Genomic DNA, 22,975 nt, shown 5'->3' on the forward strand with positions numbered 1-22,975 from the left:
TCATGATAAATCGTCTAGAACGCTTTACGACACTGTTGACAGCTGTAGTACTTCTTGGCTAGTTTCTCTAGTTGGTGTCCGTTGCTTGCACATTTTAAGTTATGGTTTAAGTGTCCACCAAAGCTGCAGTTAAATGAGTGTTTTTGATTTATTTCGCGGGTTCTTCGGGGTACCCGGAGGCCATTATCGTGGCCGGAGGTGAGTTTATGGCGTCGGAGTACGTAGCTGTACACTTGGCTACGCTAGCTGAACTTAGTACACTTTCTCTGCGTGCAGCTATGTCAGGGACAAGATTAGTGTTTTCTGCCAGGAAAACCACAGGGGTCCTTCAGCTAGATTTTGGTGCTATTTATGCTCACGGAGTTAATACGATTGAGTACTTTGAGGTCTGTTTGCTGGTGGCATGTTGTAACGCAGTTTCTAAACCAAAGGGAGATTTCAAAGTTTGTACATTTGTGTTATTTCGTCTATCAGGGACCCTTTCTTCGATGCCATGACTCATGACGACGATGAAGATGAAGATGATGAAGATGGATTCCACTATGATGGGTTCAGTGGGGAGCAGCAGGACCCATTTGACAGCGCCTGGAGGTTTGGCTTCAGTTTTGGCCCGGACGGGATGCGGATTCAGGACCCCCCGATGTTTGGCCACGTCCTCAGGGAGATGGAGGAGATATTCTCCCAGCTGGGTCGTTGGGAGGGACATCCAGAGTCTGGACGCTTTGGTATGAAAACAGACCCACGAGCCCCGTTTTCATGTTGCTTGTTTTTAACGAAATGTAACAAAACAAACAAACAAACAAACAAAAGTATAAAAAGTGTCAGTAAAGATGTATGGTGTACAATTCTTTCACCCTGGAAAAAGAAATAATTAAAATCGCAAAGTTAACCATAACATCCATGCCCATGAAGACTCAAATTCTTACCACAACTCGACATGTTCCTCTCCTCTGTGTTTAACCTGTTTGCTCTTTTGCCCTCTTTGTGTTTTAGATGTTCCCCACATCATGCCACCACCACCGTCTCAGGACAGAGCAGAGAGAGGACGAGGAAGCTCCAGTGGAAACCCTCTGAGAGACTTTATGCTCAAATATCCTGACAGCGACACACAACAACGATCCAGAGAGCCCCGAGGTGATCACAGACCTTCTTATGAGTCACCTGAATTTCATGGCCGGACCCCTTTTTCCAGGGTAAAGGAGATATTCACTCCTCCTTCTTTGTTTCTGTTGCGACACAAGCGGTTGTATATTAACTGAGATTTTTGTATTGTGTGTTTAAAAGTTTAATGATATTTGGAGACACAAAACTCCACAGGAGGAGCACAAAGGTGACAGAGGTGGGTGGTGATATTTACATTTTATTTGATAATTTAGTGGAAGCTCTTTTAGATTGTGTCAAATTTATTTTCTATTCCCATCCTGATCCTCCCAAGATCTGGACTCGGCTGTGTCCTCTGATGGCTTGGATCAGCTTCTGACGCCACCTGCTGGTCAGGCACCCAACCAGCCCAGAACTCGGTCTTTCTTTCAGTCTGTCACTGTCACTAAGGTGGTGAAGCCTGATGGGGTGAGTGTTTCTTGATTCTGTAATAATACGTTCATAGTGATTCTTTTAATAGTTTTGTCTCCGTTTTGATGAGCATTTCGTTTGCGTGTGTCAGAGTGTAGAGGAGAGGCGTACGGTAAGAGACGGCCAAGGCAACGAGGAGACCACGGTGACTCGCTCGGGAGGTTCTGGGATTTCTGGGGGACCAGATCATTCGAATGGACCCGTGCTGCAAGGTCAGCCTGTCTCCAGTGTGTGTTCTTTGAATTGTTTATCTGACACACACACAAAAAAAATCATGTATTTATTTTTGCTTTTCTTCCAGGTGATCCCCACCGCTTCTCAGACTTGCGGGATGATGGCTCATTATTCTCCAGGTTCTTTGGAGGCTTTAAATAAAATGTGAAGGAGTTATTAGAGATGTGAGCTGGCATATTTATATTACATACCAATGTATGGACAAATAGTTTCACGGTCTTCCTTTGCCAAAACGAATATGTTGGATAAATTCTCGCTGGCTCATTTAAGATGAAACTGGAAGTCCAAATTGATCATGCAGGATCGAAGCTGCAGATCCTGAAAGCTATTGATGGTGACACACTGAGACGCATGAGACGCTGAACAATTCACGTTTCCATATTTTATTTTTGTATTGTCCTGTAGACAAGCCTGTGTGGATGTGAGTGAGTGAAGAATTAAATAAAGACTCTTAATATATGTGCAAAGTTGTTTGGCTCATATTTTTGTTAGTAACAGTCTTCAGATTTTACATGATCAAAAAACAAAACTGCACAATATACTTTTAAGCAGAACTTAAAAAAATGCTGGATGTATCAAATATGATACAATTTAAAATTCATATAATTTTTTAAAATTTGACACCAAGTTCCATAAATGCTTCATTTTCTGGCAAATATTTCATGGTTCAGGCTCTACAGGGTCACAATTTTAATCAAGAGGAAAAATGGACTGGCAAAACAAATGACAATAGTTTGTCTTTTTTCTAATCACACAGAATAAAACAACACATAAAGCAACTAACTTTATATTGAAAATTGATGCATATGTAAACAAATGAAATAAATGATTTTCTTTCAAACACACATTGTATACGAGGGTTAAATCACAGTGACAGTGGGCAAAGAATTAAGAAAACCAGTGAAAGAATAGAAGTTGAAACACTGATAAGCTGGGGTTTTTTCTACTTTAAGAAATAATTTGGGGATTGGTTGCGACATTTTGTGAAGAGCGGTGTAAAAGTCAGTATTTTGTGCTGCATAGAAAATACCTCGAGCGGAATGATGGGAAACCAAACATTTAGTTAGTTTTTAGCTCTGCATAGTTTTAGTTCCAATAACCTTGGAAGAGACACATGAACAAACAAATGTTCATTTTTGAGTCTAAAAGGGTTTTGACATGAATTCAAATTCTTCCAAGCCGATCAAGTCGTCCTCTGTTTAACTGTGTTTACGAGGGTTTATAAAACCTTTTCTCATTGGTCCATCCTAATCAGCTGATTCCACATAAAACTTTTCCTTCTGCTCTGCAAATGAATGTGTCAGGTTTTCAGTTTCTATGTTTACAGGATATTAATTTACGTTTAATCAACATTAAAAGGTGCTGGATACTCTTTGATGTGCGAGGTCTTGCTGCTGTGCTCAGTTATTAAGAGGAGCGAGGATAACGGGATCTTTCCTGTGGAAGTTGGCTTCATATATATCATAATCAAACTATTGTGATGCAGATGCAGAATTTATGTGATCTGATACTACATGGATGTTTGCATTCACTTAAATATAAGTTGTACTCTTTTTATTTTATGTGTTATATTTGTCAGAAAAAGAGATTTTAACCTCAATGAGTCTTTTTCCTGGATAAATAGAGGATATATATTGCGCGACAACAACTTTTATGAGGTAGTCATTTTTAATGGGTTAAAATGAAGTTTAAATTTTGGCTTAACCAAGCAGAGCTTCATCTTGTATCATGTTATCAATGATGTGAGGTCCTTTTGCTGCCCTTTGTCCACAGATCCCCTGTGATCTGTGAACCGTATCTGGAAACCACTACAAAAACCAGAGCCCCTCTCACAAATGTCCTTTGTTGGGTGGGGTGAGAACACAATCCAGTCTGTTTATATAGAAGTGCATTTCAATCTGATCATCTTTTGACATGTTTAATTGTTTTTATGTTTTGTAATGGTTTTCATCCTGTGGGAATACTAATGATCCATGTTGAGAAATACAGCAGTGGACGTAACACAACAGAGTTAATATCTTAAATTTCTTTTCCGATCAAACGGGAACAATCAGATCCAGTGCCAATCAAATGAGGAAACCCTCCACTGAGCCACTATCGAGCTTTTGGTGCACGGACTGTTTTTCATCGCGCATGCTGTGATTAAGATGTCCTGAGTCCACACACACTCATAATCACGTCAGCAATTCCATAAAGTGTGTGACGTAGCCTCCACCTCCAGCATGAAAGAGCAAACTCTGCTCAGCCAGGCAGACGGTGCAGTTCTGCGGGTCAGATCCACCCGATGACACCTGCCCGGCTCTGAAAACACACCTGCTCCCAGAGTGTGCAGAGGAAAGCTCGGGGATGGAGAGGCTGCTGAAGAAATGTCAGATCAGAAACCAGCTGATCAGGGAGTGCATGGCCGAATGTCTCGGCGTCTACGTCCTGATTGTAAGTGTCCTTTTCTTCTTCTTTTTTCATACATTTAAGATATAGTTAGCTGTGTAGGAACTTAGTAGAACTAAAAAAAACAAATAAAGTTCCCTCAGTTCAGCCAGTAAACTCAACATGAAGTGTGTCAGTCAGTGAGTTTCCTGTAAAATGCCCTGCTGGTTTGTTTAGAGCACCTCATAAATCTGCACGGTGTATAACTAAGGACTTTGGCCTGAATGAAACGGACAGAGGGTGACAGGGACTGCAGGGGAGGGGGGGTAAAATTGGACTCTCTTGTTAGTGATTTCCAAAGGTGATATTCCTTTGACTGCAGTGCTGTTGTTTTATCTCTAATGACTATCTGGGGCAATGAACATTTACAGCACAAATCATAAAGCAGCTCTTTAGTTAAATAATAAAAAAGGATATTGCACCAAGTGTGTCAGAACATGATGTCTCTACTGTACTGCATGGTGAAAACATTCAAACTGGACGTATGTTGAATGAATATAAGCAAGATAAAATGCTGCTATTGTGGATTAATCAGAAAATTAATTTGGGGAGGTTCTGAAGTTGGATGTGCCAGAAAGATTTTGAGAGTTTGGATCATTATCCACTGTTTTGATTGGGTACACTCGTGTATATATTCGACTGCTAATACTTCTCTTCATTTCATGTAATTGCAGCTGTTTGGATGTGGCTCTGTTGCCCAAGTGGTCACAACTGAAGACAAAAAGGGCCAGTACCTCTCAATTAATCTGGGTTTTGCTCTGGGAGTAACATTTGGGGTCTTCATGTCTCGTGGAGTATCGGGTAAGGGACTGAACGAAGTTACTGGGTATGCAGAACTGTGATTAGAAGTTTACATACACTAATCTTTGCCATTAATGTCATGGTAATTTGGGGAATTATTTCTTTGCACTGTTCTTTTTCCAGGGTGGAATGATTGTACAGCATACATCTTTACTGATTTTCTTTAATCCACACAGGTTCAAATATATACACACACTGACTTAAATCTTTTAATAAGCAGTGCTGAGGGGTTTTTAACTTGACAAGGCCAGAACCTTTTAACTTCTTGCTAGTGATCATGAATCAATACAGTTTGGTAGTTTTTCATTACCAGCATGAAGGAGATTTAATTGACAGCACTCAGTGGACTGAACAATGGGAAAGTCCAAGGAATTCAGTGAAAATCTAAGAAGGAAAATTGTAGATTTACAATGGGAACATCTCTTGAGACATTTCTAAACAAGTAGAAATTATTAAGAAGTGAGTTTCAAGTCGCAATGGACAGAGAGAATGCTGACAAAGAAATAAGGCCCTGCTCCAAAACCAAAACCAAATACCATCTGGAGAAAAGTTTGATGGTAACACAAGACAAGATTGAGCTATACGGCCACAATGACAAAGAGTATATTTGAAGGAGTAAACGCGAGCCTTTCAAACTTAAGAACTTTGTGCCAACTGTCAAACATGGTGGTGGTAGCATCATGGTCTGAGGTTGTTGTGCTGCTAACATCTAGCTGCTAAATCATTGGCTAGATGAACAAGCTAACATTACACTTCTGGAATGGCGTTCCCAAAGCTCTGACCTCAATCCTATTGAAAATTTGTGGATTGTGCTTAAAATCCAGGTCGGTGCCACTGACTGTGTATGTAAACTGTTAGTGTGAGTTAATGAACTTTACTTTTCACTGTGACGAGCACTGACGGAGCCAGACAATCTGTTCTTAATCTGAAGTCAGAGTTGTGTTTTTATACAGTAAACCACCAGTTTACAACAGTCACATCACTTTAATGGTGTAAGATAAAGACCCTGCAATATGAGAGAGAATTTCCAACGATTAGACAGCCCCCGATGAGGAAGCACTTGGTGATGTTTTTAGGAAGAAACTTCCTGTAACACCAGGCTTAGGGTAGGCTGGGAGGGGGTATCTTTTTTTTTAGGTAACTCTTATTTAATTATAAGAAACTAGAACATTCCTTTTTAATTGCTGATAAACCTCATAAGACTGTTAACATGTCTGTAAAGGAACATCAGCCACTGAGAAACTGAAAAAGAAGTGGTTAAATTAATATGTATGCAGATCTCTAACAAGAACAAGCGTGTTGATTGTTGTGTTGGCCACACTTGACTCCACACCTGGTGACAAGTCTTACCCTGATCAACAGTTTTGTCTGAATCCCAGTTTAGATCATAATACCTGGAAATGAACTCTTTGATGTGTTGTTTGGAACCGCCATTAATATTATACTAACCAAAAATGCAGAAAAAAACACCTTACATAATAGTTATAAACCGATTTGCATGTCATAACTGTGATTTCTTTTTAAGGTGCTCATTTAAACCCCGCTGTGTCTCTGAGCTTGTGTGTTTTGGGCCGCCACTCATGGGTGAAACTGCCTTTCTACATCTTCTTCCAAGTGTTGGGAGCCTTTCTGGCTGCGGCTACAGTTGCTCTGCAGTACTACGGTGAGTGTTTAACAGTGAGCCCAGGTACAGCAAGGGAGTTGATAATCATCAATTGAGGCTTTTCAAATCAAATAAATCATGTCGTTTGATAAGCTCTCGCTCTATATGTCATCTCATGTTGTAACATCATTTGTGTTCTGGAAACGTCGCGGCTCTGAACAATAAACTGTGTTTTGTGTCTGTTTGATGATGCGTGCGCGATGAGATGTTTGCAGACGCCATCCAGGCGTACAGTGGAGGCGATCTGACGGTGACGGGTCCCACAGCCACAGCAGGCATATTCTCCACTTACCCCGCTGACTACCTGAGTGTGTGGGGAGGTATCGTGGACCAGGTCAGCCCTTGTTGTTCTTATTAGTTAAGGATCATTAATCGTTATCAGGCTGACAGATAAAGATGGTATAACTGCTCAATAGTCGTGTGAACCTGTATAGTTATATCACCAAAATATACCAGGCTATTTCCTGAAACTTAGCTCCACATTGATAAATGGAGTAACTTGCCTTGACCCAGCCAGGAAACGCTGTTTTTCCATCAGATAAAATCATACTGTTCCTTCCTGCATATCTCTAACTACTTCCATGGCATCCAGGTGATCGGCACGGCCGCTCTGCTGCTGTGCGTCCTGGCTCTCGGGGACCAGAGGAACAGCTCCATCCCTCATTATCTTCAGCCTGTCTTAGTGGGAGCAGCAGTGCTGGTCATTGGCATCTCAATGGGCTCAAACAGCGGATATGCACTCAACCCGGCAAGAGATTTTGGACCTCGGTTGTTCACCTACATTGCCGGTTGGGGGGCGGATGTTTTCAAGTTAGTGGTTTCACTCCGGATGCTCTGCTAATTCCCATCTTATTTCCTCACATTGTTGACTGTCTTAAAGCAAACATGCTGTCTATTTTTGCAGGGCCGGAAGTAGCTGGTGGTGGGTGCCCATAGTGGCTCCTTGTGTTGGAGCGCTTCTGGGAACACTGATCTACGAGCTGATGGTTGAAGTCCACCATCCTTCAGAGCAGTCCCAATCCCAGGCCTCGTGTCCGGAGGATAGAAGTGACAAGATGGGTGTTGAGCTGGAGGGGGTGGAAGCGGACCTTGAAAAGCCAACTTAATGATTAAATCGTGTAAAAGAGAAACAACACTGTCTGTGTGTGGTAAATGCTTTTTAAGCTGTGATAGTAACTGAAATTATCTATGTAGAGATAAATGATTGATCCAAACAGGCAGCTTCTGATTGCCTCCAACTTATTTTGAGGCATAATTGCACCAACACCTACAAGTAAACTTTAGTTTCCTGGTTATAGTTTCTTCCACAAATTAGACAGACTGCCATAAGACAGTTGCTTTAGTTCAAACGGCCTTTGAGTTATTCAGAAAATATCTTAATATCTATTGTTACAGATGTTTTTACAAACATTGACATTTCGCCAGATACTCAGGTTATTGGTTCACTTTTCATTTAGCGTTACTGTCAAGTCAAATGAGTGAAAGCCAACCTCCTGCAAAAAAAAAATGATATCCCCATTAGCCTCATGTTTGCCTTTGTATTTAGTGCCAACTGGCAAATGTTTGCATAATACTGAGTAAACATCACAAAATGAGCATGATGTCCAGTCACTTAGTGCCTTAATGATTTGCTAATATTGACCAATGGAATATACGAGTCTATCTATATGTAGTCCTATATGCAACCTTTTTAATAGAACATGTGTAGCAAATCTATGCTGGACAAACTCTCCAGTGTTTCCAGTATTCTGAGCGCTCCCTGCAGCACATGAACAGACGCACGAAAAAGCTCCAAAGCTCTCACCACAGTATTTCATTCACGCTAAGCTCTGGAGTTTTGGGCATGGCAAAGCTTTAGCTGTTGGACTCACACATGACTGTACTTTGGTATCAGGAGTTCATGGTCAGCTCAATGACCGCAATATGACCAAATCGTCACCCCTCCACCACCGTGCTTCATAGTTGACATAAAGTGTTTTTGTCCAAAGGAACAAGTCCTGTGGTTTGTTCAGATGCAGCTTCAGTCTTTTTCTAATTTTGCCATCTTGAACCTTAATATGCTAACTGAGGCCTTTACAGTCTGAGATGTAGCTTACAGGGTTTTTTGCAGCTTCTGTGAGCATTGCACAGTCTGACCTTAGTGTGAATTTCCCGAGACGTTCCCTCCTGGGAAGAAATCCGCATTGTGTTTATAGAGGTGCTCGCACTTCCACACCAATTCCTATGGAAGTAGTAAAGTTGGACCCAGGTTTGCAGTCTTGTGAAAACTTGCTTTTTTATGACTGACTGTAGCTGCAAGGGATAAGATTAATTATTATATAACAACATTTGGCTGATTGTTTCTCGTGAAAATTACCTGGTCTGCTTCTAAACTACATAATCAGTCACCAAATCTTTCCAAATGTCAGCTCATCTGACCAGCTGAACACTAAGATTTGCTTTTCTCAGGGAATTTTTAGAGGATTCAAACCAACCAAGTGTGCAAACAGAAAAGCATCGCACTGAGCCCGATGCTGACCTCTGCAGATGAATCCGCGACACGAGCCGGTCGTCTCTTTTACACATTTATTTTGAAACAGCACAAAAGTGTATGGCATTTCAGCAAGCAGACCACGACCATGGAAAAGAAAATGACATGAAAGTTTCCACTACTGAGCTATATAAATATGATATGACATATAAAAAGATACAAACAGAAAACCAAAGAAATCCACTCATAGGCCTCCAATAAAGTGACAGTGAAGGCTGTTTTTTAAACATATAAAAGAAATGTGAGTACAGCAAGCACTGTTGATTTAAAAAAAAAAAAAAAAAAAGAGAAAAAAAAGATAAACATTTGTTTTCAAACACATTAAGACAACACGACCCCCACGTTCTCCCTCTGCTTTGTAATTACAATGTATAGCTAACTCTGAGAGGGGATTCTTGTTTTCTTTTGGACTTCAAATTGTTTTGAAAAAAAGGGAACAGTACAAGTACAAATACTATACGTATTCACATTATCATAGCAAGTTACTAAAACCAGAACCATTTCTTTTAGTGTAATTATATGTATTTACATGGCAAAACTCGTACACGTATACTACTGACAGGAAGCCTTACCTCTCTTCTTCTAGCTTAACGAGTAACAACATCACACATTAGTCACACTACACGGGTTACCACCTCCAGTAACCTCGCCTCCTAATGAAATGCCTCCAGAGATTCTCATCTCATGTCTCTGTTGCAGGTAAATCACACCATGTCTTGTAACATTTGATGCAATCGACTCACATACACCAACAGCAGTAATGTGTTTCATATAAATAAATATTATAGCAACATAAAACTCAGTGTCAAATTCCCCGTGCCCACAAACGATCCCCTTCATGCTTCAGGATGTCTCGGCACGATGAGTTTTTCCAGCTCCCACAGGCTGGTAAAACTGATCTAATTGCCAGAAAAACAAAAACAAACAAACAAACAAAAAAAACGAGGACATGAAAAACGATGTGAAGTACAAAATATCTGCAGTACAGCTGTGAGGAGTACAGTGGGAGGTGCTATGTATCTACGTATGTGCTACAGTAACAAACAGGCAGGTGGCTACAGTCGGTGAAGAGTGAGTGCTCGAAATGGACACAGTATGGCTGATATACAGTATAAATGCTTTACTCTGGGGGGGAATGGTCCACACAAGAGTCCATCACAGGTGACGAGTTCATTTTAAGTGATCAAACATGCAGATACAATCGCACAGAAGAGGTGCCACAGAGGGAAACTGTTTGTGGTGGCTTAAAAAAGAAAAGAAAAGAAGAATACGACGACTGCACAGGAGCAGCTGTGTTTCATCAACATTCATATTCTACAGTATCGCCCTCCTCAGCCGTGACCCCTCGGGAGATTATCCGTCAGCTTCAGTCGACCCCGCCCCCCTCTTCTACTGGGGCTTGTCCGTCTTGTGTGCCGTGAGGAAGGCCATGCCGTGGGTCCTGAAGTGGGTGTTGAGGTCCGTGGCCTTGTCGAATCGCCGGCCGCACACCTTGCAGCCCAGGTTTCCGTCTCCGTCCTCGCCCTGTGCCTGAGGAGAACCGGCGGCGGGAGAGCCATCTGGAGAGCCTTGGGCGCGGGGGGTGCCGCGGTCCGCGTCGCTCTGGGTGTCCCGCACTCGGTGAGTGATGAAACGGTGTCTGCTGAGAGAGCCGGCCGATGCAAAGCAGACTCCGCACTGCAGGCACTGGAAGGAGGCGGTGTCGCCCCGATGCTGGGGGATGTGGCGCTGAAACTCGGCCCCGTCTTCTGTAGTGAACCCGCAGGGGACACAGCGGAAAACGTTATCTTCCTCCTCTGCCTCACTGGGTCCCACTGATGTTGACGCCATGGACGCCCTGGTTCTCTTTGCGGGACCGCCGCCATCCTCTGTGTTGGTTTCGTCCTCGTCTCCCGCTCTGGCCGCAGGAGGACCGACCTCACCGTCTTGCTCCGAGGAGCTCCCCGGTCCTTCTCCCCCTGTGGCTGCACGCTTCCTGGTCATAGGGGGACCCTGAGAACAAGGGAGAGCAGAGGCTAAGCAGCTGTGGAGACGATACACAAACAGAGCCTGCCCCAAGAACCTTTACTCACCTGTCCATCTGTGTTTCTGTGATGGAGTCGAATGTGTTTGTCCATTAAGAACCGGCTGCCAAATGTACGTTTGCCTTCTGTACAATATCTGAGGAGTAATAATAAAGCAGCTCTATTAGTGACTGATAACAGATAAAGAAAAAAAAAAGACCATGATCTACACTGAAGACATTTTAAAAAGGCATCAAGTGTTCAGTGCCCTCTGCTGCACAAGCAGTGTAATGGTGCCATTCTTTTTTTAAACTTCTGCCAAGTTGATGTCAGCTTGGTATGGATTTCCATCTATGGTCACACCTTACAAGCACTGGCTTCAATCAGAAGACTTTAAATTACACACCTTTAACTGGGTTGTTTCAGACAGCGGATGAATTGAAAATAAGGATATTCCTAAACTTTGAATCATACAAAGCTACTCTATTGGTGCTCCAGGATAAAAACTATTGACTGACCATGGAGGTCATCTGTGTACAATGAACTCATTGTCATGTTCAAGAAACCAGTTCGAGTTAGTTAATTCCACATCCCTATGTGCCCGCCACTGTCTTTTACAATTTAAGGTTGTGCATAGGTTCCATCTCTCCAAAGTCAAGCTATCTCGCATGTATCCGAATGTGGACCCCTCTTATGATAAGTGTGGGAGTGCAGAGGCTTCCCTTATCCATATGTTCTGGACGTGCCCTAGCCTTGAAGGATTCTGGAGAGATATATTTCAAACCGTGTCCCTATTTCTTGGATACCACATGAATCTTAATCCATTAGTTGCGCTTTTTGGCACCACTGGGGAGGCTGATGCACGGCTGACCTCGTCACAGCATTGCACGCTCCCTTGTAGCTAGACGTGCGATCCTACTAAGATGGACGGGCGCCCCTTTGCCCAACCATGCTCAATGGCTGAGGGACCTTGTGTACTATCTGAACCTTGAAAAGAACCGTTATGCGATTAGTAATAACAACAGTAAATTTTACAAGGTGTGGGGGCAATTCCTGAAATACTTTTCCAGCCTTCAGGTTGTGAACCAGACTTCCAGCATTACTCAGTAAATCCTCCCCCCTGTTTTTTTTTTTTTAGTTATTTGTGTGTTTGTTTTATTTTCTTCTGCTTTGTCCTGTTGTATTTGTGATGGGTTTTTTTGTTTGTTTGTTTTTGGGGTTTTTTTCCTACCTGGCCAGAGGGATGGGGCTACTAAGTGGTATGGGTAGGGGGTAAACTGATAAAAGCAATTACAAGATAGGTGAGTGTGTCATTAATCTGCATTCTATTATTTCAGTTCAATCAATCATTGTTAAAGCTACTTGTTGTTTAACAATTCTGTGTGTATCTGTTTTTCTTTGTTGCTTCAATTTAATAAAAATATCTTTGAGAAAAAAGAAACCAGTTTGAGACGATTTGAGTTTTATGACATGGCACATGAATCCTGCTGGAAGCAGCCATCAGAAGACAATGCGGTCATAAAGGGATGGATATGGTCAGCAACAACACTCAGGTAGGCTGTGATGTTTAAATGATGCTCAGTTGGTACCAAGAGGTCCAAGTGTGTCACACCCTCACGCCATTAGCAGCCAGAACCACCGATCCAAAGGCATGTAGGATCAATACTTTTATGCCGACAATCAGGCAACAATTTTCTAATCTTTAACTGTCTAATTTTGGTGAGGATTTGGTGGGAACTGTAGTGTCAGTTGCCAGTTCTTAGCTGACAGGTGTGGTTTTCTGCTGCTGTAGATCATCTGCTTCAAGTTTTGACATGCTGCATGTTCAGACATGCTCTTCTGAATACCTTGATTGTAGAAGATGCTCAGGTCATCTTTACCATGTCTGCATTTTAAATGCAATGAGTTGCCATCATGACATTGGCTAATTAGCATTACCAAGCACTTGAACGGCTGTACCTAATAAAGTGGCCAGTGAGTGTGTATTACATTTAATCATACAAATTATAATTGCTGTAGGTTTATATTTGAGATTTACTCGTGTCTATATGCTACCCATAAACAGTGTCTGTACTGAAAGTGTAAGTTACTCACTGGCAATGGAAGACTCTTTTGTTGCCCTCATGAATGACACGCTCGTGACGTCTCAGGCTGGAGGATGTGCTGAATGTGCCTCCACAGATACGACAGGGAAACTTTGGAGATAACATCACACATAAAGACATTGAGAGAAGATTTAAAAAAAAAAAAAAAAAAAAAAAAAAAAAAAAAAAAAAAAAAAATACTGAAACTTGGTCTTCCTACCAAAAGGAGTGGCTCTTTCCCTACTTCACTATCCACAATATGCTAAGCTAACAGAAACTAGATTTCGTGCACTTCTGTGTTAATAACATCTCTTCCTTTCCTTCCTGTGATCAACATTATCTGTCACACCTTGCCGTGCTCCATCTTCACGTGACTCAGATAGTCTTCGTTGTCCGTGAATGTGTTCTGACACTGAGGGCAGGTCCACTCGGTTGGAGCGCTTGGATGACTGCTGCCTCCTGTGGTAGTGGAGTGACTCCCTGGAGCCTCGTAGTCCTCATCGGCATCATCGTCATCGTCCTCTTCTTCCTCTTCTTCCTCCTCCTCCTGCTCCCGACCCCAGTCCTCTCCATCAGAGTTATCAGGCTTTCCAGAGGATTTTGACTTGAGGCCAGAGGGACCAGATGCGTTGGCTGGAGCTGAGGTGGGGTTAGCGCCATCGGTCTGAGACTCCTGTTTGGCGGACGGGCCTCTGTGAGCGGTCTGAGCGGGATGACAGGAAATTGTATGAGAAGAGAACAGAAAGGCAAACAGAGAAAATCGCCATCTTGAATCTGTTCTTTGAATAAATACGATTATTTCAACTACAAACAAGTTCTAATGTCTCTATTGCTAAACTTTTGTACTTGGTATAGAACTTAGGACGAGGTCACCGGAGGGGTACCTCGCTAAGGCCGATCCAAGAATTACTGTCTGCCTTATTTGACGCCGCATTCATTGTAGAAAGCAACGAATGGGCAACACATAAAGGCAAAGGACTAACACATCATGTGCTGGGACATTCTGTATGTACCCACCTTAATATGCTCCATCATGGAGCCTTTTTGGGCGTAGAGCTTGGTGCAGTCAGGACACTTGAACACATGCACTTTTTGCTTAGCTAAATGAGTATCAAAATGCATGTACAGCAAAGGTTTTTGGGTAAAAACTGTATCACACATCACACATTTGTAGATCATTCTGCAAAAGGAGAAGAAGAATTCAATGGTTAGGGATCTACTTAGAGAATTTTCCTAAACAGTCTGAAAATATTTCTCTGTGGAAACGTTGAAAAGCAGCACACGTACTTGGCCTGTCCTCCGGTGAGCGTTGGGTGCTGGGTGCTGATGTGGCTCTGGGCGCTGGGGGAAGACTTGAAGGCCATGGGGCAGCTCGGGCACTTGTGGAAGACCTCGCAGTGAGCAGTCTGAATGTGGGACTTGATGGAGTTTAACCCTCCGAACACGACCTGGCAGCTCGAGCACCTTGGTTAAGAATAATGAGAATAATCAATAACAGGGATAAAATTAAAAAATAAATAAATAAATATTCCAAATGTTTATGCAAATTGTGTTTAAGTGTCATAAAGATTAAATACGTTGTTTTTCAATTAAACCCATGAATGGAATTGTGTCTCAGGACTCTTTGGATGATTGAAATCAATCTGGGACACCTATGATCATTAGTTTGCCAGGTGAGCCCAATTAAAGGAAAAACTACTAAAGAAGGATGTTCCACATTATTAAGCTGACCACCATTTTCAAGCAATATAGGAAGGAAAAATTATCTCTGTTGCTGAAAAACGTGAAATAGTTGAATGCCTTGGACACGTAATGAAAACCTTCGATATTTCACAAAAACTTAAGCGTGATCACCATAATGTTAAGAGATTTGTGGGTGAGTCAGAGCACACATGGGTCCGTGCAGATAAAAGCACAATGATGAAGGTTTCTGCCAGACAAATACATCAGATTAGGAGAACAGCTGCGAAAAGGCCATTACAAAGCAGCAAACAGATAATTGAAGCTGCTGGTGCCTCTGGAGCCCTGCGAACATCGAGGTGTAGGATCCTCCAGAGACTTGCAGTTGTGCATAAACCTTATATTTGGCCACCCCTAACCAATACTCACAAGCAGAAACGGCTGCAGTGGGACCAGAACTACAAGAAGACTAATTTTCAAACAGTCCTGTTCACTGATGAGTGCAACCCTGGATGGTCCAGATGGATGCAGTGGTGGATGGTTCTTGGACAGCCACCATGTTCCAACAAGGCTGCAACATCAGCAAGGACGTGGTGGAGTCATGTTTTGAGCCGGAATCACGGGGAGAGAGCTCGTTGGCCTCTTTAGGGTCCCTGAAAGTGTGAAAATGACCTCTGCAAAGTATGTTGAATTTCTGACTGACCACTTTCTTCCATGGTAGAAAGAGAAGAACTGTGCCTTCTGCTAGGGCTGCTCAATTAATCGAATTTTAATCTAAATTACGATCTGGGCTTTCAACGATCATTAAAAATGACTGAGCCGATTATTAGCACCTTCCTCGTGCTTTACTCTCGCGCTGCTCCGTGTGGTAAAACGAGCGCACCTCTCTGCGATTCAAACACGCGTCACAACAATTAAGAGGACCCGAGGGAAGCTCGGAAAGCTAAGCAGAAGTTATTTGGAGAGGATAATGGCTGCTGAAGAAAGAATGCCGTTGGTTGAAAAGAGAGCTAAAACGACTTCAGTGGTGTGGAAACATTATGGGTTCGCGGAGTCAGACGTGGATCAAGTAGACATAGTGTGTAAACCTTGCTACGGTGTCGTAGCTGCACCACAGAGCAACACTACAAATTTATTCAATCATCTGAAGACCGATCACAAAGTGACATACAATCAAACAATGAAGGAGCGGCAACTTTAGTTGACTTACCTCACTGTCAGTCTGATGCAATTGTGCATTGTGTGGCTACACAGCTTGCCTTGATATTTGGTTATTTGTATGCATAAATATTATGCAGTATTTTGAAGTTCACTAAACATTAATGTTTACATTTTTCATTTATTTTTTATATTGCAAACATTTGCAATGTTATCAGTATTTGCACACTATTTTATATTATTTTTTGACAATCTTTAAAGCCATTATTCAATACATTGTTACTGTTAAATAAATAATCGAGATCTCAATTTCAGTGAAAATAATCGTGATTATCATTTTTGCCATAATCGAGCAGCCCTACCTTCTGCAACAAAATCATCTTCATGCAAGGCAATGCACCATCTCATGCTACAAGGACTACCTCTGCATCATTGGCTGCTATAGCCATAAAAGGAGAGAAACTCATGGTGTGGCCCCCATTCTTCCCTGACCTCAATCCTATTGAGAACCTTTGGAGCATCCTCAAGCAAAAAAAAAATATCAGGGTGGGAGGCAGTTCACATCCAAACAGCAGCTCTGAGAGGCTATTCTGACATCCTGCGAAGACATTCAAGTAGAAACTTTCCAAAAACTCACAAGTTCCATGGATGCAAGAATTGTAAAACTGCTATCAAATAAAGGGTCCTATGCTAATATGTAACTTGACCTGTTAAGATGTTTTTGATTGAAATAGCTTTGATTTCAGTAAAATTAATCGACTAATGCTGCAAAATTAAACAAATTACCATTTTCAATTCTCTACAACCTATAAAATGTTTTGAAACTGTGTGTGTAATAATTTGGAACAGTGCATTTTAAGTTTTATATTTTTGAAAAACATACTGTTTTCATTGGGAGTTTTGTTGAGTAACATTTGAATTATACTGACTGTCATTTGAATCGACTATTTAGGAAAATCAGAGAAAAATATCATTTGCATAATAATTTGGTGTGCGGTGTATATATATCAAAATACGTTTCCTTTGTTTGCAGCAGTATGCGACTTAGCTAAAAGACAATAACCAAAAAGCTTCTTCACTTTCAACTTTCTGTTTTGTGTTGCTTTGCACATTGACTTCTAAAGCTTTTATTGCACTATAGTAACATCACAGCTTGAAATCAAACTGATTCAAAATATCTGCGCTTCACCTTTAATCATCTGCTCCACTCTGTGTGCACGCAGAGTGAAAATGAGAGCAGAGCAAGACGAGAAATGAGTGAAGCTATATATGATAGCAAAGACATCAAAGAGTACAATACAGTTGAGCTGTAATGAAACGCGTGCAATAAAACACAGTACATAAAATATAAATATTTTAATTTTTTGTCTCATTAATTTGTCTGTCTGCAATTTACCCTTAAATAAAAAAAAAACAAAACTGGCATGAAGGTGTCTATTTCGGCCTGAAGGTTCTTATCTATATCACATATTATGTTGCCTAGCAACCACTAAAATGCCCACTTGCAGTGTTTTGCTTCTGTAACACCTTAGAAAATCCTGGTTATAATTTTAATTTACAACAATACCATCCAATTTATATCAATAAAAGCTTAACTATACGTGCAATATTATGACACCTTTACAACACCTGGCAACCACCTAGCAACCGCTTGAAATAGCCTGTTTTTTTCTTGTCCTTTTGCACTTATAAAAGCTTATGAAAGCATGCTGTTGTTTTTCTTTCACAACAATAATAGCTCATTTAGATCCAAAATAGTTGGATTATACACAACATATTGTCATCGTGTTATCTATCTATAACATGCATCTGTAATGCACCTTATAAAAGCATCAGGCCTAACAATATTGTAGCCTGTGCTTAAAAAGCCAGGTAAAAGACAGTAAAAATAAATTATAGAACTGTATGAATCTTTTCTTTTTGCAACTCCTCACAGTGAGAAATATATCTTATTAATTTAACACTGGGATCGGATTGGCAGATCCGCAAAGTTTCAATATAGGGAGTGAGAAGTTGGAAAGTGCTGTCACTTCATTGCAAGACGTTCTTAGACTCCTGTTGTAGCTTCAGAAGCTTTTTCCGCTAGTCACTGCTCCAAACATCTGCTTTGAATCAGACAGACTGATTACGGGACTGATTTTACAGTTTATATTATTTTATTTTAATAATTCTTAGCTACATTTAAGCTGCCCATTATCAAAAGCCTCCCACAGAAGAAGTGGACATGATTTTCAAATACCTTTTGAACTGCCAGTTACTCTATTGGTCATGTCATATGTTAACCATGTTCGACAGCGTGTCCACACCTGTAGCCAATGCGTCTGGCAAAGTGCAAACAGGCCTCGTCCAGGTGGGTCTGGAAGCTGGCCTGCCGTGCGATTCCACCGCACTCGGGACAGACATGAGGCGCTCTGTGTTTATGGATCCTCTGGTGGGCGGACACGGCACACGAGTTAGGGAGCATCATGGGAGGCGAGCACTGTGTACATGTCTGAAAATGGGGAGAAAAAAGGAAAATGAAACAAAACAAAGTCATCAACTTCATAACCAGCAGCACGAAACATACTGTTCACTCATCCCCAAGACTCACTGAGTTAGGCGCAGCTCTGATCTGCTGGAAGTGGGTGACCAGCTCCGCTTTGCCAGAGAATTGTGTTTGGCACTCCGGACATTTGAAGTTATTGTACTGCAGCCCTTCAGCCTTCTTGCACGGCAGAGGCATCAGCGCTTGCGGGCCCTGAGGTGCTCGGCGGACGGATCGAGGCTGAGCTGCTGCTGCTGGAGATGAAGTGTCCTTCATTGGGCTGGAATTGGCAGAGATGTTGGGGCCTCCGGGTGTGGAGGAAGGAGAGGAGACTGGAGGAGAGGAGGACGAAGAGGAGAGCAGGCCTGGTCAGCCAAAAGGTGAAAAACAAGAGGAGATAAATGAAAAACGGTCAATGAGGATGAGTTACACATGAATGACATAGTTTTTAGTTCAAAATACATTTGCTTCTTTATTTTTTCTTTATTTTTTTTTTAAATAAAGAGATTAATATTTCAATGAGTGAATCATGGTTAGGTAACAAACAGCTCCTTTTTCTTTAATATTTGTTGTTTATTCATTTTTTAAAAATCAACAAATGAAAAATACCTCTGGACTTCCAGTGGACCTACTACGAGTTTTCTTACTTTCTGCCTGTTTCAGTGGTGGTGCTGGTTACACACGGCAAAAGGCTTCAAATAATGGAGGTCAGTGTATATGCGAGTAATCTATCAGCCAAAAGGTTCAGACTGCTCTAAACACTTTGCTTCAGATGCTTTTTTTCCTACTCGTGGCTCTGTATGATGTCAAAGAGAGAAGATATCCCTAATATGGTCATTTAAGGTACCCAGCTGTGGATGTGACATGCCTGCTTTTCAAACCTGTTTACGAGGGAGAGCATGAGCAGAAAGTAGGCTTACGGGGAGGAGAACTAAAAGAGCTCCTTCTAGACAGAAGATTAACTGATTGGCTGCAGGCTCAGCATGAGATAAGTAAGGATTGTTTCAAAATGTTAATCATGAAAAGCGACTCTCATAGATCTAGAAGATGAGTCTGATTGGTCCCCATTAATTTGAACAATTTTCTTTGAGATGATATCAACTAAATGATAAATAAAATATGATTAACTGATGATTAAAGTAAGTGTTGGCTGCACTTCTGCTTACCACCAATTGGTGTTATGTCTTGTTGTCCAATCATCTGCTCCACAGTGACAGGCCTCATGACCAGGTGCGAGCACTGCATGACCAGCCCTCGCTCCTTGTGCTCTCTGGCATGCAGCAGCAGGCTGCACTTATTGAAGAAGGCCAGCCTCTTTGCACAATGGTTGCAGGTCACTTCGATGCGGAGTGATCGTCTGTCATAGTGTCGTGCCAGGCTGCGCTCCAGCGCAAACGCGTCTCCGCACTCCAGGCAGCGGTAACCTGTTGCAGGGAGGGGAAGGCCCCACTCGGGCGGCGGCAGAGCAGAGAGGTCGGGCTTGTAGCTCGGCAAAAGGTTTTTACTGTTCAGAATTTTGTTAAAAGCCTCCACCAGGCTCGACTGGCTCCGGGAGATGACGGCCCCCGTGCTGTTGACGATGGAGGCGGGTTTGTTCGGCTGGAGGCCGCTGCCTATGATGGTGCCGCTTCCTCCATTTGCCGTTTTGTTAGTGGTCGTACGTACGCTGATCCCACTCGCAGCAACTGAGAACTTCGGGGAGGAGGCTGCAACGGGGGTGACAGGCAAGGCGGCCGATTTAGTGATGCTTACAGCGGTGGCAGAAACCTTGGCCTTGTCAGACGCAGCCATTTTGTTTTGGACCTTTGTGGCGGCAGCTAGCATGACGCTGCTGGCTGCGAGTGTAGACACAGGCAGAGCATTTAGAGCACTTACTTTCTGCGAAGGTGCTGTCATGTGACCAGGGGAAGACTCAGGTTTTTGGGCCTTGTTTCCTAAAACCTTACGTTCCCCAGCTTGAGCTTTAGGGTCCACACCTTTCCCTGCAGCACCACCTTTAGGCGCCACCCGTGTCACGGTTCTGGTGATTCCACCTGTGGAGGTTTTAATAGTTTTGATTCTGACTTTGAGGGGTCTGGATGGTGTTCCAGAAGCAGCAGGTGTTGCATCACCTGTGTCCCCCGCGTCAGTGGACACGGGTTTAGTTTTACCATCGTCCACCTCCATATTTTCCTCACCCGTTTTCGTGTTTTCTCCCTTGTCAGCTTTACCATCAACAACCCTGTCTATGCCGTTTCCCACCTCCATCTCTTCCTCCTCCTCTTTAGGTTCCCGCAGTTCAGAAGGAGGTGGGGTGGAGGCCACTGCAGGGCTGGAGCACCTTTTAGTTGTGACTTGAGCCGTTGATTTTGGCATCTCAGGTTCAGGACTCTCTGGTGAGTCTCTCTCTTCGATCACGTGTTCTGGATGCCTGTCCTCCACCTGGGGACTCTCTGTTGAGCCTGACGGGGGAGCTGATGAAGTCAAAGATGCCCCTGAAGGAGTGTCCCCAGGTTTGGGCTGAGATGCAGTAGAGGATGAGGGCTGTGCCGAGACTGAGTCAGACTTATAACGTCGGCTCAGCTGAGTGCAAGTCGGAGAGTCCGGGCTCTCCTGGATTACCAGGGGGCTTCCCAAATCGGGGTCAGAATCTTCCTCCTCCACCTGCTGGTGTTGAAATTCAGCAGGACCACCCTTGGGAGCTCCGTTAAAAGGCTGCGATGAGCGTAGAGGGTGTGATGAGGGTGCAGAAGGTGGAGTTGAAAGCAGGGGCTTGGAAGGTGGAAAGAAAGGCGAGGCTAGTCCCACGGGCCCACCAGCACCCAGAGGAGGGGACCCAGCTGACAGAGACGAAGATGAAGGTAATGAAGCTTTCACGCCGTCTGCTCTCTCTTGGCCCGTATCCTGCTGCTGCTGCTGCTGGTGCTGCTGCTGTAGCAGCTGCATCTTTCGGGCTCGACCCACAGGATCTCCAGACCCCTGTGCCACAAGTGGTTTAAGTCTGTTGAAAATGTTACCACCCTGCTTGTGAGACTTGGCCGTACTAGCTCCTGCTGATTCTGAAGACACTTTGGGTGTATTTACCGACCATGGTGCACCATTAGGCTGAGCCTGGCTGAGTGGAAGCGGCGTGGAGACGCCAGAAGTCCCAAAACCATTGTGGTTGAGAGCTTCAGATTCAGCCAATCCAGGAGCGCACGCGCCAAGTCTAGGGCCCACATCCACCCCTGTGATCACATCAATAGTGTCCTGGTCTGCATCTACCTCCCCTCCATCCACCGTCTCGATACGCACTTTATTCTTCACAATCACACTCACGATTGAGGTGTCTGCCTGGGGGTCCGCGGGGCTTGGCGCTCTCATGGATGACCCAACGCTTTCTGGCTTCCCCAGAGGTGCACCTGCAGCTCCGTGCGGTCCCTCTGCCTCATCTGGGGCAGACTGGATGGCCTCTTTGGCATCTATGTCAGGAATGTCAAACGCTGCCAACAGGTCATCAAAATCTGGGGTCTTCATGTCCCCCATACCGGGATTACCTCCTGTAAAAACAAGACACAAAGCATGACTCTACATCCTACTACATAACCCTACATGCAAAAACTTTACTATAAAATGACAGTTATATTGTGTTTATATTTCCATGATAACCTGAAACAACAGACATGCACCTCCCTGTGATACACAAACAGGCTCCACTCGCTAGCTAGCTCGGATGCTGCATTAGCCAGCTAGCACGCTAGCGGCGGCGCTTCTGCTCCCCAAACCGCTCTCTCCGGTGGCAGGTTCAAAAATATTCCACTATGAATGGGAAACACTCGTCACTCCATCGTGCTTTTACCGCATGCAGGGGCTTGCAATAGTGACCATTGAAGAGGCGGTACCACCGAGAGAGCGTTTTTGTAGCAGCGACCACGGTTATTTTTGAGCTACTACACTTGAGGCTGGCTAGCTGGCCGCTGAGCTCCAGCCAAGACGGAGAGAGACAGATAGAGAGAGAGGGGTCATTTAGCTAACGAGCTAGCGTTCGCCATTTAAAAGGCAACAGAGCGCTTCGCTGAGGTTTGGTGTGACAGCAGCGGCCACCAGGTGACAGCAGGCTCGACGAAATCACAGAAAACGGTGGCCGGGATGGGGATTTTCCTTTAATATTTCATGTATTTTTTGATTTGTTTACCTGGATGTGCGATTCCCGACTATCCTAGCTCGCTTTCAGCTGAAAATGCTGCGCTTCCCGTCACATGACCCAGCACATCCTATCAGCCTGTGATAGCGCTGGAAAAATGCACGGGAGGATGCTGCGAGCGACACGTATGTTTATTT

General features: G+C 43.3%; 3 protein-coding genes and 1 non-coding gene across 8 annotated transcripts; 2 read left to right on the forward strand and 2 right to left on the reverse strand.

Annotated features, from left to right (window-relative positions):
* On the forward strand, positions 1–2,268 carry hax1 (HCLS1 associated protein X-1). 2 transcript variants are annotated; one of them, XM_040019955.1, is made up of 7 exons: positions 1–198; positions 475–725; positions 994–1,193; positions 1,285–1,339; positions 1,436–1,569; positions 1,664–1,799; positions 1,874–2,268. In XM_040019955.1, the coding sequence occupies exons 1-7, from the start codon at positions 134–136 to the stop codon at positions 1,945–1,947; spliced, it is 915 nt and encodes a 304-aa protein (XP_039875889.1). In that variant the 5' UTR covers positions 1–133; the 3' UTR covers positions 1,948–2,268. The 2 variants fall into 2 exon arrangements, with proteins under 2 accessions (XP_039875889.1, XP_039875890.1); XM_040019956.1 differs by having other exon boundaries at positions 3–198; positions 1,664–1,784.
* Positions 2,269–4,001: 1,733 nt separating this feature from the next.
* aqp10b (aquaporin 10b) lies at positions 4,002–8,362 on the forward strand. Its single transcript, XM_040019959.1, is given in 7 exon segments — positions 4,002–4,069; positions 4,071–4,239; positions 4,908–5,034; positions 6,560–6,697; positions 6,913–7,031; positions 7,290–7,507; positions 7,602–8,362. Coding segments are annotated over 7 exon segments (1,014 nt in total). The 5' UTR covers positions 4,002–4,028; the 3' UTR covers positions 7,804–8,362.
* An 886-nt stretch (positions 8,363–9,248) lies between these two features.
* On the reverse strand, positions 9,249–22,953 carry znf687b (zinc finger protein 687b). Of its 4 annotated transcripts, none has more exons than XM_040019927.1 (10): positions 22,830–22,953; positions 19,843–22,194; positions 18,743–19,008; positions 18,459–18,643; positions 14,602–14,778; positions 14,332–14,494; positions 13,664–14,017; positions 13,325–13,425; positions 11,300–11,387; positions 9,249–11,219 (listed from the first exon to the last, which is right to left on the reverse strand). In XM_040019927.1, exons 2-10 carry the CDS (start codon positions 22,178–22,180, stop codon positions 10,617–10,619), a joined length of 4,275 nt encoding a protein of 1,424 aa, XP_039875861.1. In that variant the 5' UTR covers positions 22,181–22,194; positions 22,830–22,953; the 3' UTR covers positions 9,249–10,616. The 4 variants fall into 4 exon arrangements, with proteins under 4 accessions (XP_039875861.1, XP_039875857.1, XP_039875858.1 ...); XM_040019923.1 differs by having other exon boundaries at positions 18,743–19,041; positions 22,830–22,952; XM_040019924.1 differs by lacking the exon at positions 22,830–22,953 and adding an exon at positions 22,328–22,801 and having other exon boundaries at positions 18,743–19,041.
* On the reverse strand, positions 14,153–14,287 carry LOC120727299. The gene has a single exon (XR_005694484.1). It is a non-coding gene; the product is annotated as a small nucleolar RNA SNORA13 (small nucleolar RNA).
* Positions 22,954–22,975: the final 22 nt, after the last annotated feature.

This window comes from Simochromis diagramma, unplaced genomic scaffold, assembly GCF_900408965.1.
Source record: "Simochromis diagramma unplaced genomic scaffold, fSimDia1.1 OVJJ01000753.1, whole genome shotgun sequence".
Classification (NCBI taxonomy): Eukaryota; Metazoa; Chordata; class Actinopteri; order Cichliformes; family Cichlidae; genus Simochromis; species Simochromis diagramma.

Bases quoted from the DNA above. Each gene is read 5' to 3' on its own strand.
- hax1 (XM_040019955.1), top strand. From the start codon at position 134: ATGAGTGTTTTTGATTTATTTCGCGGGTTCTTCGGGGTACCCGGAGGC. The intron at 199-474 runs GTGAGTTTATGG...TTCGTCTATCAG, and splicing joins GGCCATTATCGTGGCCGGAG to GGACCCTTTCTTCGATGCCA. The intron at 1,800-1,873 runs GTGTGTGTTCTT...CTTTTCTTCCAG, and splicing joins GCAAGGTCAGCCTGTCTCCA to GTGATCCCCACCGCTTCTCA.
- znf687b (XM_040019923.1), bottom strand. From the start codon at position 22,180: ATGGGGGACATGAAGACCCCAGATTTTGATGACCTGTTGGCAGCGTTT. The intron at 14,495-14,601 runs GTACGTGTGCTG...CTCCTTTTGCAG, and splicing joins CTCACCGGAGGACAGGCCAA to AATGATCTACAAATGTGTGA. The intron at 14,018-14,331 runs GTGGGTACATAC...CATCCCGCTCAG, and splicing joins CCATGATGGAGCATATTAAG to ACCGCTCACAGAGGCCCGTC.